At 42.9% G+C, this 17156-nt stretch overlaps 1 protein-coding gene across 5 annotated transcripts in view; it reads right to left on the bottom strand.

Moving 5' to 3' along the window:
• Window positions 1-9329, bottom strand: part of STAT4 (signal transducer and activator of transcription 4) — a 41937-nt gene extending 32608 nt beyond the window's left edge. For 2 of the 5 annotated variants that reach the window (XM_065669940.1, XM_065669939.1), the window contains exons 1-3: window positions 9175-9329; window positions 6442-6570; window positions 4776-4920 (exon numbers count right to left, since the gene is read on the bottom strand). In XM_065669940.1, coding sequence (XP_065526012.1) covers window positions 4776-4920; window positions 6442-6569 — 273 coding nt within the window. In that variant the 5' untranslated portion in view covers window position 6570; window positions 9175-9329. Of the gene's footprint in view, window positions 1-4775; window positions 4921-6441; window positions 6571-9174 lie in introns of those variants that run through there. The other 3 variants (XM_065669941.1, XM_065669938.1, XM_065669942.1) reach the window with 2 other exon arrangements.
• Between the last annotated feature and the right edge of the window lie 7827 nt (window positions 9330-17156).

Below are 17156 nucleotides of genomic sequence, written 5' to 3' on the forward strand. Positions count from 1 at the left end.
CCCCTAACCAAAGATCTTGGCACGTCACTCAGGAAGATGGACAGTGCCCATCTTACGTGTATGTGTCTATATGACATGGGTTGTCCCTCAGTGCCAAATCTACTCCTGTATTGCACAGGGGCTTACATCAGGGACAGGTTAGCTGTCATTTAAAAACATTTCTTCCGAAAACTAAGACGTAACTGTTCATGGGCTAAAGTTGCAGCTGCAGTTTGTCTCCTAGAAGTGGTAGGCAGCTCATCCAAGCTTATCATTTGTCCTTCACGTTTTGTTGTCATGGCAGCAGCACAAACCACTGCCTTGCACAGCACTAAGCTGCTTTGCTTTCCTCCATCTAGGTTTTAAGCAGGAGAAAGAACCACAGACATAATTTCTCCCCTCTTTTCCCCGCTGCCTCCAAACATGTTCCCTCCTCATCCCTTTCCAGAACTGGTGCTGGGGGAGAGGCAGGATTTCTGTAGGAAGATGGACAGAGAATTTAACCTTAGCAAGTGACTGTGCTGTACTGTTTCCCACTGAAGGGCACAGCAACAAAAGGCTGCTTGCTATAAAAATGAACCCAATCTACTAACTAAAGAAGGATTAGCAATGTAAGAAGTAAATATAAAGGATTTTAACCTAAAATGCTGGCCCTGATTTTAACAGAATACGTGCATTTATACCAGGTTAACTTCAAGAAGCACTGTTGCAATGAAAGCAAGACATAGAGAAGCAAATTACTGAGAGCTAACAGCAACCTCAGCTGCTCAGCTAAGTTTCTCAGCCCTGTTTTCAAGTTCTTGTAACTTTGTCAAATCGCATGTCTCCTGGTCAGTGTTTCTTTTTGCCTCAAGATAACACTGGAATGTCAACAACCTGAGCAGAAATGCCATGTTCCATAGTTACTCTCTAACAGTGAGAGAATAGGGATGGTCCCTGTGGTCTAAAAGCAACGACGCCAGGCAGAGTACTCTTCCTGCTAACACTTCTGCTCCTTGCCCTTCTCAACACCTAAAATTGCCCAGAGCTGCATTGCAAGTATGAGCAGGCAAGTTCTCACTTCTTCCATTACTTCCATCATTATTTTCATGGAGCAATTAAGATGTTTATGTAAAGATGCTTCAGGTGAAGTTCAGAACAGAATGTTTTCTCCATTTTATAACAGAAATTAATCCCAGAGAGGTCTTTCAAATGGGGTGTCCTTGGCTGTGATGCTGGTAATTTATGGGCATAATGCTCTCCAGATTCAATAACAGCATCAGGAATGTTGTTTTTAATGAGTCCTTTGCTGTCTAGAAAACAGCTGCACAAGCTATTTGTAAAGTGTGCATTGCTTCCTCTTCTAAGGCTGCTCTTAATAATCTAGCTGTATTTCTAATTAGACACTAGTCCCTCACTTTGCGTTTTGTAAAGAACTACAGGTTGTGCCTGAATGGCTTTTGTGTGTTCTCCAATTTTAATTACTGTATTATTGCTATGGTCATAGTATTTGATAACCTATACCAGAGCTCAACGTACTGCTCTGCAATAGTGATAAACACTGGTTACCAGCATTATCTAGTTTGACAAGTATTACTTAATATGGTAACACAATTGGGCTCAAAATAACGAGCAAATATTGCACTCAGGTCATGTATTGAGGTGAAACAGCTGTGTGTGTGTGTGTGTGTGTGCATGCCGTACATGTGTCTGTATATGTGTGTGTGTGGTACAGAGGGGAAGGAAGAGGAGTGAGCTGTGAAATTTCAAAGAAGTGCTTGTGCTAGAGAGCAGAGATAAAGGTGGGCTCATGGTAACTCGCCTTCAGAGAAAATCAAACCAATGCTGTTCGCAGAGTCACCAGAAAGGAAAAGGTGTTCACAAATGCAGCTTGCTTCCCTTCTTAGGAACTCTGTCTTCCCTCCATCCAAGACAGTGAAATATCTCACTAGTTTTACAGCCTACCCTTCCAGTCTGCATTTCTCTAGATGGCATGTTGGGACGAAAGGGACCACGGCACTGTACTGTGTGCATCAGTCACCTTTTACTGGTGTGGTCTCATGACACAGTCACAAACTAGCTCACATTGCAAGAGTCGGGTATCTGTAAGCGCATCCAGCTGTGGGAGGGAGCCAAACGCCCTCTTCCAAATTCCCAGTTCCAGCAATAAAATACAACCAGTGATGCATTAAAAAAAATTACATAATTTGCATCCTCAAATTCGAGGACATTACAGCAGATACAGTCTATTAGGTCATGTATAGTTCATACGTACTCCATTAATAATACTTGATAGTTAATAACAAGAATAAGATGTCAGCTGATTACAACCACTATAGTGTTTTTTTCCTGATGTACTTCCCTAACCAATAAAGAAATAATTTTAACAGCTGAAGCTTAGGAGACTTCCTGCGCAACTCTGTAGAACACACAGCCCATACTTTGGCTGAAAATGCATTTATCGTCTATGTTCTACAAATTAGAAGTTGTAACATAATATTTTACACAAAAATCCAAAATACTTGTGTCACAGATGTCTTAAGACAAAGTTTAAGTGATTTGTCTTATCTAAAATAACAATAAAAAACCCCAATCTGGCCCTACTACAGCTTATAGAAATTATTTGGCAATAAGAACAGACTGTGGATGATAGCATGAAAGGTCATAAGAAATCAGGAAAAGCTCTAATAGTGAAAGTGCTATTCAGTATCTGGTGGTTCGCACCTGTATTTCGAAACTGAAGGACTGGCTTTTTATCTAAATACAGGTTATCTGCTGTCTTGATCTAATGGAAAAAGGCCAACATTATTAGCGATGGAGAAAGCTGTTGTATTATTTTGCTCTCAAGACTGAGATCCTTTTTAATAAGTGATATAATTCCAGCATAACATGTCCTCTCAGGAAGTTCATCATACTTTAGACTGCAAAGCTACAGACCTGTGCAACCCAAGGGAGCAGAGAGACCTTGGTGCTTGAGAAAGCTTGCTAAGTCAGGGCTTTGCAGTGCTACAGGGTGATAGAACACATTGGTGCACGTTGCAATTTGTATGGCATTTCTTTCCAGAGCAGGCAATCAAGTGAAATTATGGGTTAGAACACCCCATGAGACCTTTTCTGTTGCTTTATCTAGAGAAGGAAAAGACTAGGTCTGTTGTATACTATAGCTGTACAGTTGTGATGGAGACACCTGAGCGTTTTGGCTTTCTCTGTACTCAGATCCTTGCCATCTGAGTAACCACTTAATCAGAAATCACTTAAAACTCCCCTTCTTTTGTGTTTCTGGAATGAGCCTCCTTTGCTTCATGCTCTTTGGGAAGCACATCATAATACAACTTCTAAACATGCCAGGACTTAAAGGAAATGGTTTTCATTCTGTCCATTTTCACACTGCCTATTACGTAAACTTGGCCATGTGTGCCCAAGCCTTGATTACTTGAGTTGGTATGCCCAATTTCACAGGGCATGCAGGGCTGCCACTTCAAGCTTTAGTAAAAGTTTTAGAATAAAATAAATGGTGTGAAGAGGAGAAGGAACAGTGAGAGACCTTAACTTTGTAAAGCCTGTATTTAAATATATACCAGTCCTTTTGCTGGTGCACATTGTGGTGGTATAATCATAAATGCACAATGTTTTAAGCCAGGAATACACCAGTGCAATTCAGTGACCTGAAATGCTCTTTCTATGTGTATGCTACTGTGGGAGGATACCTCTATTAAGGTGATGCAGCTCTGTCTTGGTCCTACTGTGGTAAAGTGTGCCAAGACCATGCCAGAAATAACAGGATTAACCTTTTATGCAGTTAGCTCCAGAAGCAGTTAAGTAAATCTGGTGTTTGAGCAGTACTGAAATCATGGATAGTGCTGCTACACAAACCAGAAAAGAAACAAAAGCAATTTCAGTTTTAAGTTTCATGAGACTGCTTGCATAACACCGGAAGAAAAAGTGGTAACAATGGAAATACTGTCACATTTTTAAGAGACCTCCATTAGGGATAAAGAATAGAAAGACACAGAGCCATAAAGAAAACAAAACAACTGGTAGGGTTATGCTAAGATTTTCCAGACCAGTATATATATATATATATATATCTCAAATAAAGAAAATATTTTGCAAGCAATGTAATTGTCATTTAAGTACTGATGGAAAACACCATCAAAGGAGAGAAAAAAACCCCAAACTTTCATTAAGCTTAGATGAATATCTGTTTTATGCAGAAGACAGATAGATATCAGGAAGTAAGTGACTAATGAGGTGGAACTCTGAGAATCCTTGCCTTAGATAAACAATTATTAGAGAAACATTCAGCCAATCAAAATAAATATCATTTTGCAGAAGCCTAACGGAAAATCCTTTAAGCTATTCATAACAAATAATCCCAGCTAAGCATAAACCAGCAAACATACTAATGATTTACAGGGGTTCCTTTTTCAGGTTGCTGCTTTAAGCCCCAAATGTGTATTTTTATTCCATAGTTAAGTATCTGTGTCTGGAAGGTGGTAACTACATTGATGATAAACATGAACATCCATAAGCACTGCAAAGTCTCATTGAAACACAGACACACACAGAGCTAAGAAGCCACAGCACTTGCAAATGAGCAGCATGCATTAAAATGTGAATTATTGTTCCACAAAGTAACAGCTAGTGGAATTATTATTTTGAATTATCTAGTTGAAGGCTTGGTCTTCCCATAGCTGCTGGGAGTCCATAGCAATCAGGACAGCTCTGAGCTGTGCACAGGAACAAACTGTTCGGCAGAGGCTGGGCACTGCCTTTAGAAATCAGTGTGTAATTTGTCATCTGCAGTAACGACCCACCTGCAGCAGCTTCCTGATTCGTTTCAGGTTGTGTATTAAGAGGAGATTCTTCTCCTGTGAAACCCGGCCCAGCTGTTCATCTACTTGTATCAGCAAATTCTGCAACAGGATCGTTGCCATTGCTTCATTGTTGGATGCAGCCTCCCTAAAGAATCAACAATCGAGAACCACGCATGTTTAAAATGTCATTGAGTGTCAATCTATCTGTACAGAATACTACAATCTGTTCAGAAATCTAGGCAGGAAAAGAAAGGCTTTAAATATATAGTGACTTGCACATAGTTAGAGGTTTGGAATGATTTACTTTATGATCTTTTTATTTATATTCATGTAGATATGTATATATATACAGACAGGGTGAGGATGTTCTTAGCACAGCCTATGGAGTCAGCCAGAGGGGGAACAACTGGGGTTTTCTAGTCTCTGGTCCAGTGAATATTTAATCATTTTTAGCCCACTTCTCAGAGGACGTGGGGCTTATGAATGCTGTCCCTCTCCCTCTGCCAGTCACACAGATATCATTTCAAAGTTGACACTGGGCCATCTCGAAGTCCAAAAGATAGTATGTTCTTACAGATTTCATGTAAAACTGGCAGGTTGGTAGAGGGGAGGAATCCAAATTAGTGCCTCCACTGAGGAAAATGGCAGTAATAACTTGCTGCAGGAGGCAACAGCCAGATGGCCAGTCAGCAGATACAGATCTTCACACCAGGCACCAGATGAGCCTTCGCCCGGCCGAAATATTTGGAGATACAGGAAGACTCTGCAGCTACTGGTGAAGGGTGTGTAGGGGACAAAGGACACAAACACAATCAGGCTTTACTGGTTCTGCTGTTTATGGAACATGAAAGGCAATAACATTAGTGAGCTAAATAGAGGAAGATAGACTTTGGACTGCATGACATCCTTGTCCTTGGGATATTCTCTCTCCTTGTTCCACAAACGGCAGATGTCTGGTTTTGAGATATGCATGCTAAATCTGTTGAAAAGGAGATTTTAATGTTTCCCATGTTTCTACAGTCTCATAAACACTGAGCTATAAACAGTAAGGAAAATCTATATTCCATTCCAGATTTTTCTCCTTTTTATTGCAGTAGTCCTCCAATAGTCTTGTGGATTTTGCATGAAAAATTAAGATGCCTCTTTCTGGCATGACTAATACAAGCTTTGTTTTGACATGTAGTTCAGTTAATTTTCTCAAGATAACTAGCCAATGAGTTTGATGCAGATTTGTGCATAAATTCATCTTCTAGAGAACAATTCCTGTGAATGGCTGGCTTGTTCTCCAAGATTATATATCCAGCTTTCAGCAGAGACAAGTGAGGAGTTTTATGATGTAAGAGGTAAATATATAACATTTCCATTGAAAACTAACTTGAGTTGGTTTTGTGGGGTTTTTTCTACGAAAAACCTGTAATGCCATTAATTTGCTAGACAATTTTTACTAGATTTTGTTTAGGATTAAGTTCAAATGAAACCTCACCTCCAGACATTCCTTAAATTTAAACCTTGACTGGTCAATGGGCTAAATCCATTACTAGTGGAATACTATTCTTGGGGTGCAGAGGCCTGCATAGTTCACAAATGAGCACCCTAAAATATGGCAGATAATGAAAGGATTAGTCTTGACTGAAATCATATGAGAAGGGAATAAACTGAATCCTACCAATCTTGGCTTTCTATCCATTGTGCTAGTAAGTGCCGGATTTCCATAGGGAAGTTATCGTCATAGAACTGGTCTACCTGCTCCAAAAACTTTATTTCCAGTTGCTGAACTTGACTCCATTGGGACATACTGCAAAAGAGAAGATAAAACATCTTTGCCACTGAAAGGTGAATATGAAGTAATAATCCAAAGTGCATTAATTGCTTTCAGGGTAGTTCTTGTTATGTATTTTAATGTTTCTGTTTATTTTGTCTTTCGAAACAGACAGTACTTGAGTAAAGTTACTCGGATAAAGGGAAGAGGGAGAAAAGAGGTGAAGAAAGAGAGGGAAGAGGGAGAAAAGAGAGAGGAGGGAGTAAGACCATTAAAAGAAGTTCTCGCTCTTACACTTGTATGGGCACCTCTGCCAATTTCCTTCCTTAATGCAAATGTTTTGGGGTACTGTATGATGCTTATAAAACGCAGATTTACACAGCATCTCTCACCAAGAGAAAAAGGTTAAGATTGTACTCCGCAAATCCAGGCAAAACTATTCTTATGAAAGAGTAGTAGAAAACAACAAATTTGCCCCCTTCCTAGTGAATTTATATTACCCCGTTTTTTCCTGATGCCATAATAGTTGTATGTTACTGTGCTGTTCCTCGAGCCCCATAGGTTCTGTTTGGAGAGCACTGTTTGTTTTCCAACGTAAATTGTTTATCTAGTACATCTTTTCTGTTGTAATTGCCACAGAATTCTGAGATTTGATGTTACAGAAAGAAAAATGGGAAACGTAAAGTCATATGAAAACTATAAGAAAAGCAAGAGTAGCATTGTACTAAGTGTAGCATAAATAGCCCAATGACAGGCTCTGAAATTCTACTGGAAAAACTATCCCAAGCAAGTTTGGGTTGTTCACTGAGATACTGGAGTTAGGAGCTTGGTTGCTCCAGATGTTAGCTGGGCTGAATTAATACCTGCTTCTCTCCATGGAGTAAACAGATTGTTTTGGGTGAGCAGGCTCTCCACGTAGACACCTCAGCCTGAATGACACTCTCTGCTTAGGAGAACATTACCTTTCTGGTACCTGCAATCTGGGGCTTCACCCGATTACCCATCATTAATCCTACAGGTGAAGACACCATTTTCATTGTGATTTTTTCCAATGCAGGAAAGACTAAAGATAACACACTGCCTGAGGGCAGGCAACACCAGGCTGTAATTCTAGATGTGTCATGCAGATAAAAAGTCAGAGCTGAGAACAGTCCATCATGGATGAGCTGAGGAGGAGGATGCTCTAAGGCCTGTGCCCTGGGATATCAGTCCTCCAGTGGGCTTTGCCCACCCTGACACCCATACCAGAGGTTGTCTTCCCTTTAATTAGGGTGTTTGTGTTAACAAACTACACAGAATCCAGATACGGTCTGAAGATTGCACTGCAGTAGGTTAACACAGAATCATAGAATAGTTAGGGTTGGAAAGAACCTTGAGATCATCAAGTTCCAACCCCCCTGACATGGGCAGGGACACCTCACATTAAACCATGTCACCCAAGGCTCTGTCCAAACATATTACATCTGTTTGAACACTTCTCATAGGAATTTTTCTGGAGAAAAAAAAAAGATGAGATTTCATCAAAATTGACATTTTTATGGAAAGCTGACCTTTCCATAAACAGCTTTTCTATTTCCAACTGTGAATCATAGTTTCAGAATGTCAACAGTTTGAAGTAGAGAATACATCACATTTTTAATGCTGTGGTCTTTCATTTTGCGTTTCCTTAAGTCAGAGGGGAAAAAAAAATAAAATCATGAAATACATCAAGGTGTAACAGTGTCCTGAGTACTTACTCATGCAAAAGTAAAGGTGACAGGTTTTAGTTTCTCCTTAACAAAGGCTGGATGGGATAACTCTGTGTGTGGTATCAAGGACACTGTATATAACATCAGTGGGAATGTACCCAGTGACATTCTTCTCCTCTTTATTAGCTCCGTTGAGAGAGGAAAATATATTGCCTAACATTTACCCCGTTTCTTTACATTGCTGAAAAGGAGTAGTATATAGGAGTGTTTCACTGTCTGCCTTGCTATACCGGGAGTTCTAAAGAACCATGGGCCTCATTTCTTGAGGTGCAAGGAACCAAGTCATGGTGCATTAGTAACACTCAGAACTAAAATGAAGATCTGTAAGCCTGTTCCATTTTAGTGTGATTTTAATTGCAATTTCTGGTGATTGTGATGTCCCAAAAAGATAAGTAAGAAAACTCAATATTATTACCTAAAGAAAAGAAAGGGAAAAAAGCAAGTTTTTGTGCAGGCTGCAACCCACTCCAGCCTTCTGTGGACCAGCGTGCGGGGATGCTCAAACACATGGACACGTGGGGGCAGTTTGTAAATGGGGGTTTTGTAACGGCGCTGGGTACAGCGCATACCGGCATACATTTCCCAGACACTGCACACAAGGACTTGCGCGAGAAGCTAAAAAAGCCGAGATAGCCGCTGTTTGTTCTGGATCGCCGCGAAGGCCGCTGGCAGGAGCGGGCAACGTGTAACGGCGAGCAGCAAGAGGCAGGCGGTGTCAATAGTCAGAGCGCAGCGGCTGCGCGCCCCGCTTCTGATGCGGCCGAGTGATGGTTTAACTGCAGCCGGATTAGCCCCTGCTAAACGCTACGCGAGCATCGCCCGCGGCACAGAGCCGCGCCGCCGCCCCCAGCCGGAGCAGCCCCGTCCCCGCCGCCCCCCGGTCCCCACTTGCCTGCGCCCGCGGGTCCCGGCCGAGCCCTGCTGCCGCCGGCGGCTGCTGCCTCCTGCCCGCTCCCAGCTTTATGCCGCGCCCGGCGCCGGAGGCAGCGAGCGGCCTTCCTGTGCGTCAGGCGGGGTGCGCCCGCGGGGCCCCCAGCCCGCCTGTGTCCCCGTAGGGCTGTGGGGCGGCGCGGCGAGGCTGGCACCGTCCGCTCCTGCGCTGGTGAGCGCCCGTTCGAAGGCAAAGGGCTTGGTAAAAAACGGCGTGTGCCGTGGCTTCCTACAGCATCCCTCGTTTCAGGCAGTACCCGGGATGCAGGAGCTTCTCTCCGAGGTTTGGTCCCTGCCCCGAGGAGTTAATGATCCAACATCCAACCTGTAAATAATATTCTTACAGTGAGGGTTATGGCAGTGAAGACAGGCTCCAAGTGTTTTTTCCCTAAAGAAGTACATTATTGGAAAGAGGATTTCTGTAACAGGAGGTACAATGCTCCCAAAACCAAACTGAGTGGAAAATGCTGAATTACGACCATTTCAAATCCATCTTCCCTCGGCATAGAGCCTGAGTGGTAGGATTGTAGCTCTGGCGTGATGCGAAGCAGCTGCAATCTGCCTTAAGAAGGATCCTTTAGACTGACTACTGTTTTACTCTCATATTTTGTCTCACCAGAAACCTCACTGGCAAGGTTTTTCTGTGCCAGGCTGTGCAAACCTGGAGTAAGAGGCATTCTCAGAGAACCTGCCAGGGTGCTGACCGAGTGCTACTACACACTCTGTGTGCTGGGAGGAGAGTGATACCTGGTTCAAGTGACGAGCCAGGTGCCGGAGAGGTAGTCAAGAGGAAGGTGCATGTCCCTACTGAGGGGTAATTATGTTTTCCAGTTAGAGCAGAGGCAGAATTGAAAGCAAGGGTAGAAGCTTTGACATGTAGCCAGATTCTAGAAGACGGCATACAGGTGTCAGCAGCTGACCCGTGTCTGAATATCAGCTGTGTAGACATTGTATTTACTGCACACATGCTTGAAATGAGATTCGGCTTTAATAGCATCGAGCAGTTTTTCAGGTGCATTTGTATACAGAGAGCCAGGATCATGAAAGAAGTCTGCAAAGTCCTGATTTATAGAGCTGCGTGGTCTGGTTCATGTTTCAATAGACTCTCTTTTAATTTGTTATTATTTTATGTTGTATCATTGCATATTTGTTCATTACCCTTTTCAAGTGAGATGGGACATAATGTACTAGAGGATTTTCTTCACAATCTTATTTTGTTTCTGAATGACCAGAGTGCAGAACCATGTTCGCTTTACAACTATAGGTATATGAGGCTGGAGGAATGCTGCTGTTGCTCTTCATTACCAGGCACCCATCTAGTCCCAAACTGCATTTTGACTTCTGTGAGTGGCTGTTCTTGGTTTTGATTTAACTGAGCCACCACTGGCTCAAAAGAGCTGGTACTAGAGCAGAATGACAACATTTTCACTGCCTTTTGCTGGGAACTGTGAACCAGATTGAATGTCAAACTTGTTCTCTGTCCGAAGAGGTCAGTCCCCAAATGCACACAGAGTTTGGCAAGTCTCTTCTCAGAGCTGCCATCTGTCCTCTGTGTTTCAGCAGGCACAGGGAGCAATACAGCTGCACTTCACTCACATTTCTGTTTTTGCTGATGAACATGCTGGCATTTCATTCAGAATACAAACACTCACATACATTTTATAACATTCCCGTAAGACTGCATACTGTCCTTCTCTATATGTGATAAATCATCATAGGGGTCAACTGCAGCTTTGTCAGATTTTGTTCTCTACCATTTGGCAAATCTTCACCGTTTTCTAAGGTAGCTGATTGTCACATGGTTTACTGTAAGCCTCTGTAGGTGCCCCATCGGGACATTGAATTAGTAATTTGAGGACCACCCAGGAAACAAACCTGATTAGTAATTCGATTTTGTGCTGTCAGTAGGGGGAACTATTGCACTATACTTTTTTCTTTAGTATTTAAATAAATATTGGTAACCATTTATTTTTCTTTTTAGATTAAGCACTCATTCTCTGAGTATTCTTACACAACTGCTATCCATAATTATAAGACAGGTAGTTCATACCATCCCAATAAAATAAGACGGTAACAGGTTTCCAGTCCCCCTTGCTGTTTCTCTGCTTAACGGAGAAAAGAAGATGTATGGTGGAGTGGTTGCTATTAAGAAGATACTATGCTGTAATGCAAGTATCTATTCAGGCTTGCTCCAAGAGGCCATTAGAAAAAAGCTCAGTTAGGTGTCATTCCCAAAAACTCTGTCAATCGGAGGTCATTCTTCATCTGATGTCCAGAGATGAGTTTTGGGGAAGATGGTTCCTATTCCCCTCTTCCCTCCTTCCTCCCCCCATTTTCTGGCAGGTATGGCAGTAGAGGCAGGTCAACTGCTGGGATGGAGAGCAGCTCTGGAACAAGCTGTTTGGGGTGCAGGATGATGGATACGAGCCATGGCCATGGAGGCAGGAGAACAGGGGTGTGATCCCCACAGCAAGGGGCACAGGAGAATGAGTGGAGTCACTTGTGACATTACAGTGACTTAAGGGGAGCCCTGGGGCTTTACAGAAGCTCACTGGAGACTGTGGAAAGGAAGTGCACTTTACTTGGAGGAGAGGAATAAAAGAGGCTTGTGGTTCTAGGGTATTAGAGTTTGATTGACAAAGGGGTTGAGTTATGGCTGAGTGTGAAAAGGCCTGAAGTATGCATAGGAATATAAGGCAGACTGGGGAAGAGGGGGGCTGTTTGAGTGGGGAAAGGTGGGAGAAAGGAGGGTGTGGAGCAGCAGAGGACACTGTCAGGGTGGTGAGGGCTGAGAGGTTCCCTCCTGAGGCTGAGGGATGGCTCAGCTCTGTTGTCTTGAAGGAAGGGTCAGTGGGGTGCGTCAGCACACCACGAAGGATGTGATCATGCTTGGAGATGTGAGGGAAGCAGCTATGGAGAAGGACTGAAATGGGAAGAAAGAGATGGTCTAGGACAGCTAGGAAGCTCTGGAGGAGAGCTGTGTGAACGGGATCCGGGAGGAGATGGCGTAAGGCATGCAGTGATTACTGCTGAGCTAACACATGAGGAGGGTGTGAGGGAGGCAGCTGTGTGGGCTGAAAGAAGTTCAGTGAGACACACTGGCAAGGCAGGGCTGGCTGAAATGATGCTTATGAAGTGTGGAAGTAAAGAGCCTAGGCAGCCCATGGAAGGAAAACAGTTTCTTCAGCTGCATTGGGACACAGTGGCACAGTGAGGGTGCAGGTTGCAGCCCTGCAGAGTACAGATGGGCACAGGCTGTGAAAGGTTCAAACCACTGTTGAGTCTGGCAGGTCAAGGTTAATATTCACTGTGTAGCATTTCACCCCACTAGTGTTTCAGCACCAGTCGAAGCAGGGGGCTAAGAAACAAGTGTTGATTGTGTGGGCTGTTTAAAGGGAAGAAAAAGTCTCAAGTGATGGAGAAGGACATGGTAATCTTCTCATCAAAAGTTCACAAAGTTGTTTCTAGGAACATGGAGGCAATTTATTACTTCGAGCTGTCTGACCAACCTGTAATCAAGATTATCATCTCATGTTCGGCTTCTAGTCATTATACTCGTTGACTAACCTTTAATTAGAGTATGTGTCATCTATCTTTTACATAGAGGACTCATTTAGCTTGTACATGCTATACATGCGTTGTGTCTTGTACCTGAACTGTTTGTAGCTTCTCTTCTTACATTCAGAACATGGACTTCTGGTCTCAGTGGGGGTAGGAAACACTGTAATCATGAGAAATTGTCTTGCTGACAATGTAGTTCCTCCTAGTCAGCGCAAGATAAATCAGCAGTTGTGTGTGCAGGTCACATCCCTTACTCTCCTTTATTTGGAGAAAAGACAGGGACAGCAATATTGTCCTGATGTTACATGTTGTAAGAAGCTGCTTATGAATACTGGAAAGAATTCTTAGCTCAGTGTTTGTGTGTAGCCAAATGAATGATTGTTATCCTTAGAAAAGATGGGGGGTTGGCTGTTTGGTTGTTCTCACTTGCTGAAAAATTTACTGTTTTCCCCCTTCCAGCAATGAATGAACCATGTGTGCAGGTGTATAAATCCGTGTGAAAATGCTTCTCACCCAATTCAAGATGATATTGGCTAGAAAAAAGTAATTAACTTGCCATGTGGAGAATAACAAGAAATCAGGAGTTACAGAAAAAGAAGGTTTCTCCCACTGAGTTGGGCTTAGGTCTCTGCTTTCATGGCAGTCTGGCCTTTTGATACTACAGTATCGAAAAAAGCTTTGCTTTTTGGGCAGCTAGGGGTAAAGCAACCACTGAGCAGTTCAGGAGCAGATCAGAACGAGTGCCCTGTAGGTAGAAGACTTCCCTCCAGAGGCTTTTTGCTGTGGCTTGTGCCTGTGCCCAGACCTCTTTGGCACTAATGGAGGGTTCATGCTCACTGCTGCTGCTGGGGAGAGGATCTTCTGCACTGGTTCATAGCAAGGTCAAAGCCAGATGGTCTTCTGTCAAGCTGGGACATCAGGAGTTCTGCTCGTTTATTGTTATCTTTGAACAACAGGCTGCTACATGCCTTGTTTATTGTTTTACTTCTTGATGTCGTATTTGCAGTCTTGCACTGGGTGGTTTAATGTGTACCCTGGGAAAACTCAGAGGTGTTTGCTCTTGAGAGGAAAGATTTGGATATTCTGGTGAGTTTTTTCTGTAAGGGAGGTACTTCTCTAAGGAGAAAGAAGCCTGTGCATGTCTCTTGTAGAAGTTAAGGCCAATACCACTTGGGGTCCTACAGTCAGCACACAAACTTATGCACTAACAAAATTAAGGTAGAAAGAAATTACCTGCGTGCTAATCTGTCATTGCTTATGGAAAGGGCACCTGTGGAGAAATGGAGGAAGCATGGAAAGAAGTGAGGGCAAAGAAAGTAATTTAGAAGAGCAAGAAGAAGGACAGGAACTCAGGGGCCTTGTGTTAATTACCTTGTATTGTAAATGAAACTTCCTTTAGATAATGACAGGCTGCATTGTGCAATATTGTATATCTGCTTTGCCTGGTTACCTCTTCCTGTAACTACTTTTTTCATCAATTTTCATCGTGTGATAGATATGATTGATTTAACTCTTCCACTTCCTCAGTGGTATTGTACAAATTTAACTCTTACTTTTCCTCACTTAGAGTCAGGCTTCCTTTGTTGTCTATAGTTAGGTAGATTATTAGGAATGCTAGTAGTGCTATTTTAATAGCCTTTTCCACTCAGCGTAGTCTGTGGGTGCTCAGGAAGCTTTTCTCTTCTCTTATGCAACAGCTTCCCTGTCAATTGGTAATGATCACTTTTTGTTTGCATGGAAGCTGAAGACTTTGTGATTAGTGATTTCCAAAGTAGAGTGTGAGAAAGGAATACAAAGTCAGTGCGACCTGGGGAATGCCGTGGTATTGTATAGGTGTTCCTGCGAGGTAAAGCTTGGAGGGCGAAATGGAGACCCTTGGTGGTGCAATTCGATTAGTATGTAAGTCAATGTTGGCTGGACAAGAGAAAAGAGAATTTTCTCGTAGTAAGCTCACCTGGGATTTGTGCTGTCAATGGTTGCTTAAATTCTTAGTGCCTGCCTTGCCTGGGATCAAGATGACTGTGCATAATGGTAATTTCTGAGCATACTTAGGAATATTTTCATTTTGCAGTCTCTTGGGTCCTTAGAGGAGTCCTTGAGTTTTATAAGCTTGCTAGTGTATGCTAATTGTAAAATCCAGTGTGATGCCAAACAATGACTTCCAAATGAAAAGGTCAATAATCTTAGAATTAGTAATGGATCGTGCTCTGAGAAGATAACTTGGTTAATTAATTTAATAAAGTCTTTTCACAAAGGGAGCAATTAAACCAAAGTCTGATTATCTCTGCTTGATAATACTTGAAATATTCCGTATTAAAGTTACAGGTTGTAACTCTGATGGTACCAAAAGAACCTCTTGATTTCTGTTACTCTCTGAAACTCCTTATCATATTGTTTATATTGTTTGTATAAAAAAGCACAGATCTTCAGAAATAATGTCTTCATTTTCCTTGTCTAGGCAATAAGATATCAACAGATCTGAAGCAGTTGTACAGTTCACCATAATTGCATTGTCAGATATCCCAAGGAGGATGGCAATCCCTTGCCTGCTATGGACTCACTGTCTCCCTTCTAGGATGTAAAAAAGTGGTATGTACTTGGATCCTTCTGTTCCTCTCCAGTCTCCTACAGCAAATCCCAGTCAGATGAGATACTGTTTTTCCTCTGTAAACCTGCTTATTCCTGGATCTCAGCCCCTCAGCATGCTGTAGGTGAGGGACCTTGTGATGGTAAGGTTACCTGCAAACTGGTATGTCCCTCACGCAGTGCCATTCCCAAGACAGAGGGGAAAGAGGAGCAGTATGGATTAGTGTAATGATCCTGTATTTATTCTGGAAATCGTAATTGTTTCTGAATTTTCCAACTGGCTGTTCATAGTATGTTTCAAAGTTTTCAGTATGAATCAGTCTTTAGTATGATCAGCTCCCAGCAGAAACAAAAATGAGCTTGTTTTCACTGGGAGACAATTTGAGTGTCTGTGGGTGTAGGATGATGTGAAGAACTGAGATTGTATGTGAAAACTTAGCACTGGGAGTTGTTCTAATGGTGTGAATGAAACTTGTGTTATTCTCTTGTCTTCACGAGAAGAAACCAGTGATTTCTAGATCTGGCTAACTTGAGGTGCAATGCCAGAAGGGAAGAAAGCAGCTTGTGGCCACGAAAGAACATGGGGAAAACTTAAGGTCAATTCTTTGGGCAGTCTGTGGTCATTCGGCCTCCTATCTTGCACTGTCCCTGAAGCTGTTCTGGTCATGATGGTCCTGTGAGGTAGGAATGGGTGTTCTCTCATTTCTCCTGAAGAAATGGATTTGATATTCAAGGAGAGAGCCTGCTGATTCACTGCAGCCTGGTCGTTCAGGCAGCCCAACATCAGAGTCCAAGGACTTTGCACTTCATATGAAGAAGTCATGGCGTACATGTAGCGGGAATCAAAGCCCAGCCTTCTTCCCAGTAGGAGCTGAGGGACTTTGCGATTGGGCATAACTATGCTTTCATTCCTGGTCTGATGAAGTGGCACTGCTTCAGCTGTGGGAGAAAGTACTCCTCACCCTTCGTCTGTAACACTGTGGAGCAGCCTGTGGTTGCAGACTGCAGGAGTCTGCTGGGAGAGGAAAAGAGAGAGAATGTCTGGGTTCCTGCAGGAGCTTACACCGGGTCTTTGAGTCCTGGTGAATGCTGACTTACTCATTTATTTGCAAAACGGTGCATGGATTTGAAGGGGAAGGCAATGTTTGCAGCGGGAATCCCATCCTGAGACTGGTGCCTGTTGTGTGTTGTTTGAGCCTGTGCTCTGGATTAGTGTGCTGGGGCTTTTGCCAAATTGGAGAGTCCTGACTCAGAACTGGGCTAGGGCTGAAGTGGGAAACAAGCTGCTGAACAAACCTAGGTATGGGCAGCACAACCTTGGCGGCATCACTCACCCACAAATTCTAGGTTTGTAAAAGACTGGGCAGCAATTCTTCAGATTGGGTTCCTCAGCTTGGCTCCTAAATGCAGTCCAGATTTCATTTTAAGTGCATGTAGGGCTTTGTCTTTAGTTAAAAATAAAACTAAGGTTTGCTTTGATATGCTGCCTTGTGTTAGGCAACAAACTGCTGCGTTGCTGCTGTTCTGTGCACAGACTCACAGTCGTTAACAGGAGTTAAACAAGGGCTTTTGCTCACGGCCAGGTTGGATGAAGCCTTGTGTGGGATGGTTTAGTGTGAGGTGTCCCTGCCCATGGCAGGGGGGTTGGACCTAGATGATCTTGAGGTCCTTTCCAACCCTAACTATTCTATGATTCTGTCCTAAGTGTCTACTAATGTAAATGTTGCAAAAATATTTAAATGGTAAGTACTATGAAGGTACTCCTTTAAAATACAGGTCATCAATCACTTTTTCTCT

This window comes from Lathamus discolor, chromosome 3 (assembly GCF_037157495.1).
Source record: "Lathamus discolor isolate bLatDis1 chromosome 3, bLatDis1.hap1, whole genome shotgun sequence".
In the NCBI taxonomy this organism is placed as follows: domain Eukaryota; kingdom Metazoa; phylum Chordata; class Aves; order Psittaciformes; family Psittacidae; genus Lathamus; species Lathamus discolor.